The sequence below is a fragment of the Schistocerca gregaria genome, chromosome 4 (genome assembly GCF_023897955.1).
Source record: "Schistocerca gregaria isolate iqSchGreg1 chromosome 4, iqSchGreg1.2, whole genome shotgun sequence".
NCBI classification, from domain to species: domain Eukaryota; kingdom Metazoa; phylum Arthropoda; class Insecta; order Orthoptera; family Acrididae; genus Schistocerca; species Schistocerca gregaria.
Genome location: NC_064923.1, coordinates 544,227,892 through 544,247,900, shown reverse-complemented (window position 1 = coordinate 544,247,900; position 20,009 = coordinate 544,227,892). Strand labels below are relative to the sequence as shown.

General features: G+C 39.7%; 1 protein-coding gene across 14 annotated transcripts in view; it reads left to right on the top strand.

The window, feature by feature from the left end:
* LOC126268165 (band 3 anion transport protein) overlaps positions 1 to 20,009 on the top strand; it is an 811,429-nt gene that overhangs the window by 649,239 nt on the left and 142,181 nt on the right. For all 14 annotated transcript variants that reach the window (XM_049973749.1, XM_049973744.1, XM_049973747.1 and 11 more), the window contains one exon: positions 7,028 to 7,233. In XM_049973749.1, coding sequence (XP_049829706.1) covers positions 7,028 to 7,233 — 206 coding nt within the window. The remainder of the gene's footprint in view (positions 1 to 7,027; positions 7,234 to 20,009) is intronic.

Below are 20,009 nucleotides of genomic sequence, written 5' to 3'. Positions count from 1 at the left end.
TAACTGTCTTCAGCCCAGCTATTGTTATGCCTTCTAAGGTTGTGTTCAAAAGCCATAAAACGGGTTCCAGAGAAACCACATAAAACAACATGGACAGGGGACTTCCCTGAGGAACTCTACTACATATCAATACTTCATTAATATATTGTCCATAGATCGAGATTTTCGTTCGTATGCCTCTGACGATGTTCATTAAAACTACTAAGTTGCCATCATTGAAACCTATGTGTTTCAAGGTTCTGAACAGATATCCGCAGTTGACTCTGTCAAACGCTTTAGCAAAATCAATGAAGGTAATGCCTCCATTCACTGACGATGATGAGAAAATAGAAATAATGTCTCGATATTCACATACATTCTTAGAAATGGTACGTCGAGGGAGACACGTCTGGTGGCATCCAATGACTTTCTTCTAAAATCGGTCCCATTCGTTCTTTAATTAAACGTGCTACTACCTTGTAATCTGAGTTCATTAGACTGATTGGCCTCATTTTAGTAATATCATTCATGTCCATACTCCTTCTCTTTGGAAGTAGTACCGTTACACTTTCCTTGAAAGCAGCAGGAATTTCCTCTCCCCTCAAGATATCATTAACTACTTCCATGAATTGTGAACCTATTAGATGCCAAAAGGTCCTATAAAACTCCACAGGCAGGCCATCTGGGCCGGGAGACTTCCGTGAAGATGAAGATTTGAGTATATCAAAAATCTCGCCATTCGTAATTTTTAATGTTAAACCTCTGTTCTCCTCCTCTGTAACAACTGCCTCTATTCCGAAGTTCTGTAAAAACTCTTGTACCGAGTTGTTGTCAGTAGCATTTCCAGAATATAATTGCTGAAAAAATCTGTGTGCTTCATTTAAGATATCCCTTTGTTCTGTCAGGACTCTGTTATATTCTGTTCTGAGGCTGGCAATAAAATTTTTTCTTCTGTTTTTTGTGTTTTGTATCAAGTGGTAGATGGAGGTGTTTTTTGCTTCTCGATCCCTTCTTTAGCAAGGGTGGCTGTTCCACATGTGTTTTCTGGAGCCACATTCAACACCTCTTTGTACCCCGAAACATACAATTCTTTGACATTAACTTCCTGCAGGAAGGCTATATCTGTATCTGACTGATACAGAAAGTCCTTCAGTGCAGCTACCTTTGCTTGACTCTGAATTTTGTTTATGTCTAGGGTGGTCATGTTATATGTATGTTCCACAGTGAGACGCTACAAGACAGTAAATAGAGGACACGTTATTGGTGCCGCGTACAGTAACTTCTGTTTAGATATATATATAGTGTTATTTTGTTTAACTTTTATTCCATTGACGGTTTTCCTTCCTTTTTCTTTTTTTCTTTCTCTTTAGAGTTCAGTGTGACAATTTTTAATAAAAAATTCTTCCTCAAAAGCCGCTTCTGCCCCCATTGCATCGGTCTGATCCTCCTTTTCGTCCTCCCAGTTAAATCATGGCGTGGTGATGTGTCCCTGTCCTTGTCCAAGTCGGGTTTCGTTGTGCATATCTGATGTCGTATTGTCATGCAAGGGTTCAAATGTTCTCTGTGGCGTTTCAGCCCATTCTTGTCTCTTGTTCCGATCTGAACACTCGCCGACTGCTTCCTTTCGTGTATCTTTGTCCTTCTTTTCGGTCTCCTGTACCTTCCTCAGCCGCTCTCTTAAAGGAGGGGCCAAGTTCTCTGCAGCTTGATGTGCTCTTCATCTCTCTTTATTTTTTTGATGATTTTTTGTGAAATCATCTGTGAAACCTTTGGTGAACTTCCTGGCGACTCCATGGAAGGTCGAGGAGAAGTCACCTGTTTCGCCTTTGTGGCGGAAGATTTTTGAGTTCTGTTAATTTCGGAGCCAGCTGTTGCTGCTGTCAGTTATTTGTTGCATCACTTCCTCTTTATGTCCATCCACTGTAGTTCCCTCTGGAATGTTGGCCTTTTCATGTCTAACTACCGCTTCGTACTCTACCACGTCTACATCAGGTATTATCAATGAAGCTTGTCGCTTGTTGGAAGAGTTGTCAGGCTCAGAGGGCAAGCGTGGTGCGCCCTCAGTGACGTCATTACTGGCCAGATTCTGATTGTCATCGCTAGTCAACTCCGCGGTGCTTCCCGTTTCGTGCGTGCATCAGAAGGTCCCACCTGCTCGGCCATATTCTGTTGATTGGGGGCCCGGCTAGCTGCCGCGGCAGCGTACATCACTTGCACGCAAACAACTTGTCCCGGGACAGCCACCTCGTTAGTCGGTAACTGAGGAACACGCCTTCTACTGTACTCACTTCTGACGTGCCCTGTGGTGTTACACAACATACAAGTCTGTGGCTGCCCATCATAAATTATGAGAGCGCGATGACCACAGATATTCAAGTAAGAAGGGATATGTCGTAAGAGCTCAATCTTAATCTGTCTAACTCCATTCAAAACCAGAAACATATATTCCTCCGACCATTTTTCTGCAATATTAGATATAACCCTACCATAGGGCTGAAGAGCAGCATTGATTGTTCCAGCAGGGACCTCGAACGGCAGTTCGAAAACTCTCACTGTTCGAATGCCTAGCCCAGCATGGGAAACAAGAATTTCACTAACGGTTCCATCTGCATGATTAAATTTCATTTTGCCAGCACACTTGTCAACTATCGAGGAGCACAAATTAGAGGAAATCAATTTCAAAAAGACAGAATTGGAAACAAAAGAAAGATTGAACGCCAATAATTTCTTTTACAGGTCTAATCAAAAGTGAATCTAACCGTATCTCTTCTTTCACAGTTAATTTTGTTCATTTTGTCATTTTAAATCACTGAAAGATGCAAAGTAAGCAAAGCGCTCTACTGACCTTGGTAACAGCCACACAGTCACTGTTTATGCCAGCCCTCCTAGCGCTGCCGCCACACGTCCATCCAGCTCGGTGGCCGAGCAGCAAATTGACCACTCAGCTACCGGGGACGGACAAACAAATGTGATTTCATACTGCCCTTCTCTGTACACATTCAATATCTCCTGTTAGTTGTGCTTGGTATGGGTTCTACACACTTGAGCAATATTCTAGAATGGCTTGCAAGAGTGATTCTTTAAGCAATCTCCTTTGTAGACTGATTGGACTTCTCCAGTATTCTGCCAGTAAAAAAATGGCGTGTGACGAGGGCCTCCCGTTGGGTAGACCGCCCGCCTCGTGCATACTCCACACGATCAAATACCACAGTTGTGGAGCCTTTATCAGCCGGGAGGATGATAATAGAGCGGTCTGTTTTCAGCTCCTTAATGGCAAGGGATTCAGCTGGGCTGATGTTGGGGGTTGTCAGGATGTTCTTCAAGAAGGAATGGGAGGCAACACTGGATGTGAGGACAGCCTAGGTATTTGTGGCAAACATATCTGCTCCAGTGACAAATCCCTCAACAATTACACCAATAACCTGGCCAGTGCTTTCCTCTCCCGCAACTATCATGCAGACCTTGTCCACAAACAGATCTCCCGAGCAATACATTCCTCCCTGTCCAACAACAACGTTTGTACCCCCAGACCACACAGAAGCATCCCCCTTGTCACCCAATATTATCCATCAGCTGACATGCCTGCACTGCACAGCCTTTTACATCGGTATGACAACAAATAAACTGGCTGAGCGCATGAACGGACACAGACAAATTGTCCGCCTAGGAGATGTCCAATACCCAGTATTGGAGTATGCCCTCCAGCATAATTCTAGGGACCTAGAAACCTGCTACACCGTATGTGCCATTTGGCTTCTCCCACCCAACACCAGTCCCTCTGAACTGCGGAGATGGGAACTTGCATTCCAACACTCCTTTCATCCCGCCATCTCCCTGGACTGAACCTACATTAAACAACCTCACTCCTATTTACTCTTCAGTCTTTTCCTCTTTCCCTTTCCTCTTTAGCCATTCACACATCTTTTCATCCTACATAGTTGTGTTTATCTTTATACTATATACCTCTTTACTTCTGTATGCATCCTCTTTGGTTTGAAGCTGGCACAGTACTTACAGTAGAATATCTTTGGCTTCACTCTGACAACCGTGCCTCCATCCTTGCTACCCTCCCTGTTTTCCTTTCCCTGTTGCTTCATAACATGGGTTGTGAGTAACTAAATCCACTTTCCCTTCTTCCCTTTCTTTTCCCTCTCTCCTCCCTGATGAAGGAACATTTATTCTGAAAGCTAGGAACATATATTTCCGGTTGTTTTTTGTGTATCTATCGGCTGTACGTAGCTGAGGTAAGTACTGGCCAGCCCCCCTATCTCTTTGTTAGTATTTGTTTCACGTCTTTCTATGAGACTTTCTATTAATCATTTAGACTACAATATTTTTTAATATTTAATATTTATATTCTGCCACCCAGCTTCTGCATTGTATTCCACATTATCTTTATTTTATTGCCTTTGTGGCTGTGCTCTTCTCATAAAGTGTGTAATCTGCTTTTTGGATTACTTTCTACAAAAATCTACAATATTCCTTTTAATAAGGTACAGTTTAAACTTTAGGGCTGTTCTTCAAAGACAGATAGTTTCCCTTTTTCTACAAGGTAATTTTATTACCTTGAGCAATTCATTATTGAGCCAGATGATGCATTTTATTAACATTTGTACAAATACAGCTGCAATGAAAACGAGAGTTTTGTACAACTCAAATTCTTGTAGTAAATGGTGTCAAAAGCTTATACTTTTATACAAAAGTGGATTACATAAAAAAATACGGAAAGGACAGGTCGCTACTCATCATATAGAGGAGACACAGAGTTGCAGAAAGGCACAACAAAATTTAAGCATTCAGACAAAAGACCTTCTTTGAGAATGGGAAACACAAACACATTCACACAAGCACAGATCACACACACATGATCACTTGTAAGATTTTCCATTCAAAATTCATGAAATAATAAACATTGTAATGGTTGCAAAAAATTATCTTAAAGAAATGAAAAGGGTAGCTCTGCCTGAATCCAAATACCATTTTAAGTCACTTTTCATGTATTGCTCCGAATTTCACCAGAGAAAGAAAAATATAATGTTACATATTTCTGACAACAACTTATATAGACTACCTGCCTAACCATGGCTAAACCTATACTCCCATGGTGGGTGCTGCCACAGCAGTATAAATAACATACAAAAATTAGCGTATTTCACAGTATTGTTTAAATGATGCGTTTTTAATTTATAATGAAAAGTTACAAATGTTTGACAGTTTGAACACAGAATTTGTTATTGTAAACTGTAGTTACAAGTCTTATGAGGCCGAATTGTGATAGCAAAACAGCTTTACATCAACACATTCGCGCACACACACACACACACACGAGATAGCAAAACAGTTTTACATCAACACTCACTCTCTCTCTCTCTCTCTCTCTCTCTCTCTCTCTCTCTCTCTCTCTCTCTCTCTCACACACACACACACACACACACACACACACACACACACACACACACACAAAACAGTCTCCAGCCCCGGCCACTGTGGCCTGACAACACCTGCTGTCCATAGGCCAGCCGCAGCAGCCAGGGAGAGCATCATGTGTATGTGAGTTGTGCATATGGGAATGTGTGTATGTTTTCCATTTCCAAAGAAGCAAAGAAGGCCTTTTGACCAAAACTTTAAATGCATGATAGTCTTTTTGTTGTGCATGTCTGTAACTCAATATGTCCTCTATATGGTATATAGCAAAGTGTCCTTTTCATAATATTTTTGTTGTTCCATCCTGGACTTTCCATTGTTTGATTTTGCTCCACAGATTTTCTTCCATCCTCCAAATCAGTGCTGCTTTCCTTTGTTGCTATTCTCTAAAGCATTACTCGACTCTGTGTCTGTCCTTTTCTTTCTCTTCTTTTCTGTGTGTTGTCTGTCACCTTCCAAACTGGTGCAGCATCTCATATCCTACATTTTTTCCACTGATATAATTGTTCATAGGCCTTCATATTCATCACACTTTGTCCCTTACTGTCATGTATTTTTGCTTGTTATTTTCCATATCTTCCAATGCCACACAGAATTGTTGAATCTAGAATTTCAGATTGATCACACTTCCTCCCTCACTGTCACATACCTTCACTCATTATTTTCTGTACCTTCCATTGCCATGAAAACCTGTTGAATCTCGACCTTATCAACCTCTCCTCTCCTCTCTCTCTCTCTCTCTCTCTCTCTCTCTCTCTCTCTCTCTCTCTCTCTCTCTCCCCCCCTCCCCCTCTCTCTCTCACACACACACTTACTCTCACTCTCTCTTTTCCCTTATCGTAGCACCACACACTAACCTTATCCAATCCATTTACATCTGCTGCCCCTGCTCCCCTTTTCATATATATCCACCCACTGACCTGCATCCCACTATTATCATCGTTTTATTTATTTTCCTCTTTTATGTCACTGTGTTTTCACATGAATTTTAGTTAGTTTTACCTGTCACTATTGGCCCTACTCCATCATTCCATCCTTTTTGAAAAAAAGACTGTTGCTGTCCACAGTCTGGCCACAGCAACCAAAGTCTGGTCACATATATGTGAGTTGTGCTTGTGTGAATGTATGTCTGTATTTTCAAAGAAAGTGTTTTGAGTGAAAGCTTAATTATATTGTAGTCTTTTCATTGTGCTTGTCTGTGACTCAGCACCTCCTCTGTTTGGTGGGTGGAAATCTATCCTTTTCATAATACTGTTGTTATTTCATCCTGGACTTTCCATTGTTTGGTGTACATAAATGTGTGATGTATCTCAATATTATACTGAATGTTAAAAATATATAGGGTGATTCTTATTAACATTTAAACACCTCTGAAGTGAAGTAGATGAAGCCGAGACAAGTAATTTTTAACATTTAAACACCTCTGAAGTGAAGTAGATGAAACCAATACAAGTAATTTAATATAAGACACATGATGTCACAAATGTCAGAAAATACTCCAAAAGTGGATGGCAGATGTTGAACATGTGAAGTGCTTGATGAACTGAGAGAAGCAGAGGATAAGCCATGTTTGAATTAAGAACAGTGATGGACAAGACTGCCACATCTATTTATCATTCCACAGGTGTTGTGCTACTTGATCTTGAGGAGAGAGATCTCCCTGGAGTAGCTTACAGAGTTGTTGAACAAATGGTGATTGATGAACTGATAGAAGCAGAGGATAAGCCAACCGTGATGCGTGCGCTGCTGCTAAGGCATCGCCATGTGAATGATCATGATAAGTTTCGTTTTGGGATGAAGAGGACTTTCTCCAGCTACACAAGTTTACAGGTGAGTTTCCTTGTTTCCTTAATTTCCTTTGTAAATGTCTCCTCTTGCTGTACAATGTATCTATTTTGTAGCCACGCTTTTAATGCGTGCCTCTTAAATCTTTGACATCATCAGTCAGTTTAACTGAGAAACCAAGATACCATATTATTAGTGTGTAAAAATGCTCACATCTCATTTTCATCCTGTGTTATAAATGAGATAATTATGTTGAGTTTCACAAACACCTACTTTCAAATCACTGAAGAATTGTAAGTAGTTAATCAGATGGACAGATTGTTCCAAAGGGCAAAATATCTTTGTAGTGACATACTTTGTAGTGTCAGTTCCATCATTTCTGTCCAGTAGAGTATAAAGAAGTAAGAGAGTTGTGTTAATGCAGCTGGCAAGACAGATATGTGAAAGGAAAGTGGGAATGTGTTCTATAATACATTTTTGTTGATTTTCTCCATACAATCAGGAGAGAAGTGTCTTGTACAGAGTGAAACTGTTTTGTAGTAAATATAATGTTGTTAATACCAATGATCAATTGAAGACAATTGAAAAAGTATATTGTAATAATAATATTTATTACAGGATCAAAAATTTTAGTTATTGCAGAGATTAAAAGAGCTACTTTCATATTTAGTGTGGTGATGTCAGAAAGTTGTATGATGATGTAACTGAAGACTGTAAATATAAACTTCATTTGAGCAAAGTGAAATCATACTAGAGATGAAATATAAGTTTTGAGAGTGAGGTTGACAAAGATTTGTTATCTAGATGAAGCTATAATTAGTTAGCATAATCAAAACATACTTCAAAGTGTTCCTTGATACCTGACAAAGCCATACAAGTAAGTGATGACATAAATATGTGGTTCAAGTGTAACTAGTTACATTAGATTTTCTACTACACCACAACCGCTAAATAGCTTTTTATATTTACCTAAAACAGCAGCTGAATTGTACACCACCTGCAGCCTCATAAATTTGTCTCTTCAAGGCAGATATCCAAATTAAATAAAAATAGGCTACATTATTCAGTTGCATAGAGTTGATACTAACCCCCAATAATGACTACAGTTAAGGGGGCCAAAGTATTCTAGCATTGTGGCCTAAGAAAGTTACACACTCAGCAGAATGAAAATTTGTTTTAAGTTAACACGATGCACAACACTGAGATTCAGTGATGTTATTTTCTTTTTCACAGGCAGTGTACTGCCGATTTCAGTGTGTGAGCACATCTCATGGACCATCTCAAAGCTTCCTCTCTATATCTTACAAACCTTGGATATTCTCCCAAGTTCTTGTCTGAAAGCCTGTAACAGAGAGATTAACTTAATCATAGCCTTAGGAATTTTGCTAAGTTGACATATTTTTGCTCTTTAGTAGTATATATGCCATGATGAACATTTGTAAAAAGCAGAAATTGTGTGTTTGCTCAATACCTGAAACTGCATACCAGTCCTTCATTGGCAGTGACATTCCAAAACCATGTCAAACAACCCTAAGTATTTCACACTGTTTTATTTACACAGCAAATCAGAGAGAAATAAAACGTACATTTTTCTGGACAGTTGTGTTATATTCATGTTATTCGAGGTAGTTGTTAAATTGTATAGCAACAATATGTTTATTCATTATTAAACTGACTAGAGGATTAACTTCAATCTAAAAAAAATAATTCTAAGCTACTTTGTTAAATAATAATTATTTGCAGGAAACAAGTTATAGAACACGATGAAATAAATCATTAACGTGTGTATTGATTTCTATAGGTGCCATACTCTTCTACTTCAGTGACTAAAGTCTTCTACTTCAGTGACTAAATATTAGTGATTTATCTAAATCATAAGATTGATTTTTAGCTTTGGAGAACTTTTGCTAGAATTTTACAATTTGTTATCAGAAAAACTTAAGCAATTTATGTGTTTATTGTTTACATTTCCTGCCAACTAAAACACTGAGATTTCTTTTCTTATATTGGGAGATACTTGTCATTTCCTTCTCAAAGATACGTTATTTCACCTCACAATGAATGTTTTTAATATTCCTTAATTCAGTGCAATTGAAAAAATTCTTCCCTACAACAATTTGTTCTGTGGAAGACTGTCCTATCTACTCACAGGTCTATAATTATTTCACTGGATTATTGTTCACATTCTTTAACTTTATCTTCTCTAACAAACAGCATATAGTGGGGTTGGACAAAAATATGGAAACACCAAAAACACAAGACTTCACCACGGTGTAGGAAACGTGTTGGCATTCTAGTCATGTTGTAACAGATAAATACAGGTTCTGTATGGTTTTCTAGGGTATCTTACACCATTCTTCCTGAAAAACAGTGGCAAATTCAAGTAACAATGATGCAGATGGATAGTGATTCTGCATCCATAACTTCCAAGTAGACCACAAAGGCTAACTAACATTGAGATATGGTGCCTTTGGTGACCAGGGGAGATGTGGCAGCTCATCCTCACCTTCACAAAGCAATGCCTGGGTAACACATGTTGTGTGATCAGGTGCCCTGTCATCTTGGAACACAGGGTCATCATTGGGGAACAAACATTGTACCACAGGATCAACTTGATCATCAAAAATGGCCACATAATCCTTGGCAGTAAAACGATCTTGCAGCGTCACCATGGTGTTCATGGAATACCATGATATGGCTGCCCAAATCTCTTCTGAATCTCTGCCATGTTTCATTCTTGGGATGTAAACTCAACCAGAAGTTAGAAATAGTGTGAAACAGGACACATTCAACCAAATGACACTTTCCATAGCCCAGGTTTTGTCGCTTCAGTACCATGTATTCCTGTTGTGGAGATTTACATCACTGTTGTGCAGTTTTGAACGTCTAACTCACCCTGCAATTCCATGCTTATGGAGCTCTCTTCATTGTTGTTTTGGTGCTGACAGGTTTCTTGAGTGTGACATTCAGTTCTACAATGACTTTTGCAGCTGTTGTCCTCTTATTTTTCATCACAGCTCTTATCAATGACTATATGTCATTATCAGTCAACACACAATTTCGCCTGTATTTTGACTTAGTGGATGATGGTTTTCCACTTTCCTTGAATTCAGATCTCCTCCTTGGAATAAGGTTTTACATGGACAGTATGTGGCTAAGTCAGAGTTTGACTTGAATGGCACAGTGACTGTTTGTTTAGCTGATGATCCAAGAAGTGTCAAAGTTTATTCCTGAATTCACTTTGGAATGAAAAAGTTAATGACACCAAGCATTATGATGGCCAGTACCACAGTCCACGGCCGGCCAGAGTGACCGAGCGGTTCTAGGCGCTTCAGTCTGAACCGCGCGACCGCTACGGTCGCAGGTTCGAATCCTGCCTCGGGCATGGATGTGTGTGATGTCCTTAGGTTAGTTAGGTTTAAGTAGTTCTAATTTCTAGGGGACTGATGACCACAGATGTTAAGTCCCATAGTGCTCAGAGCCATTTGAACTATAGTCCACACATGTCCCTAGTGAAGATATTATGACCACCAGTACCATAGTCCACACATATCCCTGGCACAGAGATCACATCTTGCCAAGCCTGATGACAGTACTGGTTGCTTCATGTAGAGGAGATTCCTGGCTGAAATAAGGCACTGAAGAACGTGCTGTTTCCTTAGGAAGACTGTGATTGATGGACCACTACTGTGGTCAGCCTCTGGACCAGAGAGCTCATTAGGAATGAACTGCATGGTACAATGGTACAGTCTGGATGCCAGCCTAAATACCATGAAGGTGCCAGAATACAGCCAGATCTGTTTGAAGCCATGTGACCCTGCCGCAGAGACAAGTAGGTTTGTAGGGACAGTGATCTTTTGTGTTGATCCAGTGGGCACATTTGTCAGCTGTAGTGTTCCTTGCAGCTTTGCTGTGTGGCCACCTGCTTGACACTGGTTACTTTGCAAGAGGGTGAATGGTCCTGACAAAGCATACACCCCATCCCTCCCCCCTGGTGAATGAAAGGGTGTGGCATATCTCAGTGTCCCAGGAGTCAGTGTCAATTGATGTGGACACCTAGATTGTGGGAGGGCTGATGTCATTGGCACCTGGAGGCTGCATAGCCTGTTGCACTGGTGGCTTTAGGTTGCTGTCAATGGTCCTTGGTGCTGAGGTGTCTTGACACTGCAACAAAAAACTTTGTGAAAGATTTCCAGTTGGAGGGGTCGATGCACTGCAAGGACACATCTAGTTGATATGTTTGGGGCATCTGGAGCCATCTTGAATTTGCACTGTGACCCTTCCCAGATGTGTTACAACTGCCAGCACCCATTGCTGGTGGCCCTTGGAGGAGACGAGTACCCAGCCCTTATCCTGTAGGGAGTATCAGTGGCAGTTCCATTACCAGGAAGGTAATTGAAGGGCAGTTAGTTAGGTGAATAATCAAGAGCTGTGATTGATTGTGCCAACAATGCAGTCTTCATGTGGACTAGTTCCATCTTGTGGAGATGAGCAGTAGGAGACTATGAACAATGTGTCTGCCTCATCCAACGCGAGGTGCTCATACAGCTTGGCTATTTGTGTCTGGAATATGAGGATGAATGTCTCCACAAGGCCACTGAATGCTGGATGGAAGGGTATTGTATGCATCCAGGCAATGCCATGTCCAAACAAAAAGTGTCAAATTAAGTGAGTGTATAAACTGGGGAGCATTATCTGTCACCATAGTTTCTGGAAGAATTGTGATGGAAAAATGTGAGCCAGTACTTGTATTGTTTTCGCCAAGAATGCTGAGGACATTTGAAACACATATGAACATCACTGCTTGCATCAGTGACACTTAACGAGGATAACGTTAAAAAGTGCCAGCAAAGTCTAAGTGGAGGAGACCTTGGTGATAATGTGTCCAACCAGAGAGAATATCACTGCACTGGCTGCCTGTTTGTTCCGACATGTGGTGCATGCTGCAGCCATTTTAGCAGTGTAATTGTCAATACCTTTCCCAATAAATCTTGGTGAGTCAGTGACCTTCTTGGAAGAGCGTCAAGATGTGTTGTCTGAGGGTTTTTTGGCATTACTACTCAGGTGCAACCATTGTCCCCCTGAAGCAATAGAATGCCATTGAGAGCTGATAGTTTGTTTTTATAATACCAGTATGCTTGCTCTTGCGGGTGGTCCACTCATTTGCGATTCACTGACTAACCATGGTCCACTAATCAAATTACTTTCTAAATGACTGGGCCATCTAAATATTGGTGGACAATGACTACCAAATCCAGACATAAGTTCATCACCACTATTTATTCTTTGGTTTCTTTGTTGGGAACACACCTCTGGCACCAAGACGAACTCTAGGTCCTGTCCTAGGAGCAGTCTTGAGAAGAGATCAGCATTGATATGTCGCACCATGGACCTATACCGAATGTCGTAGATATACCCTTACTAGGACAATGCTGACTGCTAGATATGATGTACTGTTCTGGTTTGGAATATTGCAATAGCCAAGACTTCCTTTTCTATTTAGCTGTAATTATGTTGCACTTGTGTCAGTGCCTTGGAGAATCCTCAGTAGAGCATTCCACCATATCAACCTCTTGGAACAGCACCACTCCCAAACCATAGTACAATGCATCTGCCACCACAGTTAAGGGATTGGAAGAGCCGTAGGCAGTGCAACATACTGAATGAGGAAGAGCTTGTTTGAGATCCTGGACAACTTTGTTACATGAAAAACTCTAATTGTACTTTTTTTGCAGCAGCCTATGGAAAAGTTTTGTGTCGGCTGCCGTGTAAGAAATGAATTTTTATAGTAGTTGAATTTTCCAAGAACAGATTTTAGTTGTTTAGTGTCATTGGGGGCTGGGAGTGCCTGGACGGCCAGGATGTAGTGTGATGTGGGCCGCATCCTGATGCATTAAACATATGTCTGAAATATTCTACTTGTGGTACAAGAAACAGTATTTCTAGCATTTGTCCACATTACACTTGAGATTGCCACTTGAGCACATCAGATAATGAGTTAAGGTTGGCGACTAAATATTGAAGATTTTTACCAGACACTGTAATTTCATCTAAGTGATTGGCAATCCTCAGCAGATCTAATGTGTGTTCTAAATAGTGTTGATAGGCAGCCAGTGCAATAGCAATGCTAAAGGGGAACCAATTACACCAGAAAAATCAAAATGGAGCATTGACCAATAAGACTTTTTTTGATGCAGTGGGAGTTGGAAATATGTGTCTTGCAAATAAATTTTTGCAAAGATCTCAATGCCCATGAGGGGACCATAATGTCTTCTATTCTAGGTACACAGTAGACATCAATTAAGGACTGGCCATTAATCAGGGGTTTTGAAGCCTCTACAAATCTTTAGCGAACCTTCCATTTTGCCATAATGATGATGGGAGTGGCCCACTAACTGTTGGGGACTGGGGTCAAGTTGCCCTCATCCTGCAGGCTTTGGAGCTCACTCTCAAACTTATCCTGGAGTGCAAAAGGAACATCGAGTGCTTCGAAAAAGCAGGGCATAGCCAAGGGGAGGAGCACGACATGTGCCTCAAATCCTGTGAAGCTGGCAGAGGGATGTGGATAAACTAATCCAAATGTCCACAGTGCAGACACCATGTCTTGGCAAAGCCTGGTGACAGCATTGAGTGCTCCATGGAGAGCATCGAAGATCCTCCTGGTTGCTTTGCAAGACTGATTGAAGAACTGCTACTGCAGTTGGTGCCTGGCCCAGAAAGCTCATTTAGAAATAAGCTCTTTAGCCCAGCCTGGGCACCAGCCTAAATACCAGTAAAGCAGCAAGGTACAGCTGAGTCTATTTGAGGCCACATGACCCCGCGGAGGCAGTAGGTTTGTGGGGCCAGTGATCTATTGTGATGATATTGTTGCCACATTCTGGCTCGGTGGACATGTTTACCTTCTGGCTGTCATCTACCAGAGTGACCCCTGATGCTCTGCTGTATAGTTCACCTGCTTGACTCTGAAGTTTGACTGGTTGCTATCGGAGAACACAAATTTCCCTGACGTAGCAGTTCTGACTGCGACTGGCACGTACAATGCAGTGGAGGCATTGTGTTGTTCTTGGTCAAATACAACAATGCAACCTGTAGGCTGCATTTAGGTTAAAACATGTATTTCTCTCACAGTTTTTTCATATTTTTGTCCAACTTCTGAATATGTAGAAGAGTTGTCATAATCATCAACAAAGATAAATATTTAAAAATGGGTTCATGAAAGCAATGTTCAGGTAATTTTGTAAGATCTTTTCACATGATAACTGTAGTTTATATCTTCTAGTGCTACTGATAATGCTTGACTCAGTTTCAAGTAAGCCTATCATATAACCAGAATGTGTCTTTCTCTCTGTATGTTTAGTGGCCTCCACCAAAACACTCCAAGATGTTCCTTCATCTTATGTGGTTTCTTAGCAGCTGATGCTTTTACATGTTTCCCATTGTTGCTCTTGGAATACCTTACTTATTGGCAGTGTGATTTCTGGTATTACCTTGAATGTTCTTGTATATTACAACAATACTCTCACTGTAGTAATTTCAGTTTTGACAGTCATAAAGCTTTTGGCGTGAAACTTATAAAAAAAGAGAAAGTATCTGATAATTAGAATCCAAGTAAATAAAAAATTGCAAGAACATCATTTCTCTCTCCACGAAACACGTGCAAATCGCGAGTGATTCATATGTTACTACCCTGACAGCCTAAATAACAACTGGTTCCTTTTCAAAATCTATCCATAAATGTGCACAATATATACTCTGCTGGCCATTAAAATAGTAACACCAGAAAATAGAGAAACTAATGAAACTTTTCTTATTATGAATATATAGTATGACGGGAAGAATACAAGAGTGATTTGTGAATGACCAGGATGCAAAATTTTGTACAAAGACCTGCCGTCTCTGGCATCAGCTGTGGTTCTAACCCAGCTGGGCATCAAGTTGAATTGATATTGTGACCAGATGTTTTCAATGGGTAAAATATCTGGAGATCATGCTGGTCAAGGTAACAGTCTGACATCCTCTGTATCAAGGTAAATCTAGATACCATGGGAAATGTGTGACCTTGTGTTATCTGGTTTAAAAATTACATCACAGAGACCTAAAAGACGGGGAACAGCCACTGGCCTTAACAAAATGTAATGACAGCTGTCCAGATTGGAGCCTAAGGTGATTATGTTGTTGCCCTCCAAACTATCAAGCTAGCTGCTGGGCCTGTGTCAGGTGCTGATGGTGACAGATGCAATCTGGCAATGTCCATTACCTTCAAAGCCTCTCCATGCAGATATGTATGTACCGTGTTGCTGTTCACATAACTGGGACTCATCTGAAAAGACAACATGGTGCCACTTCTCTGTCCATTGTTGTTGTTGGACACAGGACTAGCAGCGTACCTACCTTTTCTGCTGTGTCAAGGGAAGCTGAAACAATGGTCGCTACGCTGACAGCTGACGGGACTCCAAATGTCACCACACTAACCATGTGGATACTTATCTTGCTACAAACAAACTCATTTCTTGGCTCGTGGTACGTGACATTGCCGAATGATTCTGCAGAGTTAAGTGAACAATATGTGTCACTGAGATCAGGCATGGTGCTGAGTATTGCTTTCATGAGGCCATTGGTTCCATATTTGCTTGATAGTCATGGGATCAATAGCATTGCAAGCAGCAATATGTAGATTGATAAACCAGTCTTGATATTTCTAGATCATCCCACTGTAGAATTCATAAAAGTGCTGATAGATGTTTCTTTTTCTTACACAAGACATTACGTGACCCTCAAACAAACAACATTTCATGGTGATTTCTGAAGGAGAAATCCATTGTGTAATCATTCCTTATTTTCTGACTACAGTGAAACCCCTCTTTTACATTATTGTGTGACCCAGACTCAAATTGAGGAAAATTCAGAATCGAGAAAAAGTTAAAACCCCTAAAATACAAGCAAAAACATATGTAATTGACATAAACAAATAATAATCATAATCCTCTCCAATAAAATCTGTATAAGTGAAGGAAATTAAATGTACAGTACGATGTTTATACAATAATTTGTGGTAATGAATTTCATCAGTTCTTAAAAAATCATAGATGTGTAACAGCAAGTAAAAACTTGTCAAAAAATTGAAATTGATATTTGGGTGAAAGGTAATCAATCTATTTTCTGACATGTTTTGACCACGTAACTACATTTTTTTTTTATGTGTATAGACTGAAGCGACAAGTGAAAATTTGTACCAACGCCACAAATTGAAACCGGATCTCTCGCTTACTAGACAGGTGTGTTAGCCACTGAGCCACATTGGCACAGTGGTTCACACAACTGCAACTATTACTCTGGCATTCCTCCCTCCTCAATCCAAATTATCAGTCCTGCCTCAGCCCTCTTTAAACTCCCCTTTCACAAAAACAGAATTGCCAAGGCTCGCCATGTTCTGGAAAAGCACCTCAGCATCATCAAAACACACTTCTTTTTGGATATTTTTCTTTTGTGCTCAACCAGAAAAAAGCAGAAATTGGTGATCATGGTGAATTGAAACAAAAACTGTGAAGCCGTTGAAAGTCAGAATCTCACATGTGAGGGTGTGTGTTTTCCTTCTTAGCCAATGGCAGTGCATAGTACTCTGGTGACATGTGTGCAGTGCTCTCTAGTATACTGCTTGTAAACGTTTCCTTGTTCATTGTGCTTGGTGGTCAAAGTGGAGCGTTCTACAGTATTGCATATGCGCGCTGTTTGCATTTCGAGCTCGTTGCTTGCTGTAGTGTAAAAACAGTTTTGCGAAAGCACATACACACACACACAAGTTTCCCTTCACATATGGTACTTATTTATACCAATAAATATGAAATAAAGTTACGTCTGCTGTGATTTCAGTATTTCAGTGTTTCTCTATCCCAGAAATCTGTTACATTTATATCAAGCTGTCTGCCATCACAATGCATTAAACACCGTTGAGGACTGCAACAAAGATGACGAAGCCATTGCACTAATGTTGACTGAACACGTCCTGTTAATTGTGGTGTCACACATAGCAAATGGAGTAGTAGCCTTCATTGGCTGCATTCGATAGAGGCATGACGTGTTGGTTTCTGTTGACAGGCTCTGACCAGTACTACTGTTAGTAAAATTAATGCATAGTAGTGAGGGGTGTATGAGGTATAACGGTATAAATTAAACCTAAGTGGAAGCTGCAGTCACTCCATTTCCTATACAGTGATCACATCAGCCATACTTTGGAACAACCCACCGTGTAGCTTGCTGTTCATCTCACTGTATGCTAGGAACCAATGGTTAATGTGACATCCCCATGCTCTACAGGTTTTGGCTGCACATGGAAAACAAACATCCTAGATGTCACAAATATCTGAGATGTTGCAATCTGGCAGTTTTCACTATATTTCAAAGTTTTCAGCTTATTTCACCATGTAGGTTATAAATTTTTGCTATTTTTGAGGTGAACATGAAACGAAAGAACCCTCAAAATGGCATGTTTTGAGGTATAATTTATGGCAGTAGTGTGTTGGAAAATGGCTCAATTACTTCGTACATCATTAGCAAAAGTGATAGGTTTTTCAATTACGTACCCTACAGTATTACTAGTGGCAAAACCCACTTTTTTCTAATGGGTATATTATGATATAAAATTTTGGAATTTCTTTCTTGTTTGTTGATGGATTTGCAATTAGGTTATGTTAGTTGGCATGATGAGAGTTGATAAAATTGTTACCTAGGAGGAGACTAAAATTCGTGCATCAACTTCGATTTACAGCTTCTTTGCCTGTTTTATACTTTATAATCCAGTACTTCAGAAATTTCGAATGTTACATAGGGTAAGGTCTGTAACCTTATTATGTTGTGAGTGAACGAAATGTATTAGTATGGTGTAGTGGCTATGCTGGATGTTGGGCAATGTAACAAGTCATCAGCCGATAAGAGCTCACTAGCCTTGATTCTGATCAAGCATATTTTTTGAGACTCAGTGTTTGAATTTCAAATGTTGATTATCTATATTGTTGCTGAATATAGACATTGGAAGTAAATGCAAAAAGATGAGACTGACTTATAAATGGCACAAGACAAGGTGGCAGCTGAGCCCCTTCGTCACGTATTGGCTTGGTCTGGAACACTTTGCTTTACTGTCATGTTTTACCATTGCAGCCCCAAGCTAGCAGTAGTTCTATCATAATTGTGCATTTAAGCTAAATGTTGCAAGCTGTGTTGGCAAAGCCAATCGTGGACTATGTCAGTGTTTCCTCTCTCAAGTCTCTGATCTCCGCAATGGCATAGAATATTTAATTCCAGTCATTTGAGTCATTTATCTCATTCAGTCACATCAAATGTCAATAGGAAGAAAACAGGAAGAAGTCAAGCAAGACACTGAGTAAGAATGTAGAATAGTGGTAAACGTTACAAGGAAGAAATGTAAAATTGGGTAATTTTTAGTATTGATCACGAGAAACATAAAATTGGCGAATGTAAAACCAAAGTTCCATTTATAAATTTTGTTACTCCGCTTACTCTGTGTCAGTCCACTGTAATGCTTATCACTTACCTATCAAAGCATTTAGAACACTTCATGCTAATTTTATGCTTGATGCATGCTGTCTACATGGTGTTGCAGTTTTAAGGGTCAGCAGTGTACATTTTGAAATGACTTTAATCATCCACAGAACTACAGAAAACCACATTAAGACAAGCTATACATACAGTCTTTTGAATGTTACATGGAACAAAAGCCACAAAATTCTTGAAGTAGACAAAACCAGCGGAATGGCCATTCACAATAATACTTGTTGTAATTGAAAAATTTGGGTATCGCAACTCAAGTATGTTACTTGAATCACTTGTTACCTCTTTTAATAGAAAGTATTCTGATCTCTTGTATTCTGCCTCAGTACATTGTCTCATTTCCTTTTTTGTGAATTATCATGATGGCAGTCATTTTCGTTGATGGAGGATGAAGATGGGAGCATGTGTGTCCGAGTTGACGCTGAAGGGGACATTAAACAATTGAACCATGTAATTGGATTATTCTTTGCCTTAGTCATTGTATGCCCAATAGCTTCTGCAGTTCCTAGTAGTCTTTGAATAATGTGCAAAACAAATTGTTAAATTCTTATGGTATATTGTTACACAGCATGATGAGAATGCTACAGGATTTTAGTACTCATACTATTTATAGCAAATGCTGAATAATATCTTACTGATTAGCTTCTATGTTATACTGTAACAAAGCAGTGACATTTATGATATTACGTAGTTTCTGTTGAATTTGTATCACTTTATGATAGTTAACTTTGGCAGACACAAACAGCTTACGCAAAGTTTGAAGCTCTGTAGTTATACCGTGCATATCATAGAAAGTTGGGATGTTATGCTATCTGCATTCAGTGTTATAAAATGCAATAAAATTACAAGCATCTCATTTAAAACACAAAAATCCATAGTAATAACGTCAATGAAGTAGCGTGAAGCTTTTCCTCTTGGCTGTTTCCATATTTTTAATGTACTTTTCATCTTCACTATACACTTTATAAATATTATTTATGAACTAGGATTCAGTTGTTTATACATTACAGTACTTAAAAAGTAGAGGTTGTCATAATGTTCTAAATACACAGTGTAGTTATCAAAATAATTCATAAATTAAATCTCCTGTGGAATGACAATTAATGGATGTATGCTAAATCATATTTTAGTGGAATAGGGCGCCACTCACCTGGTAAATGAAGTCATAAAGTATGCATTAACAGAAATTCAGTTATTCTTTGGAGAATAAATATAATTATATAATTTATGTGCCCAAGCTACCTATCCACCAATTG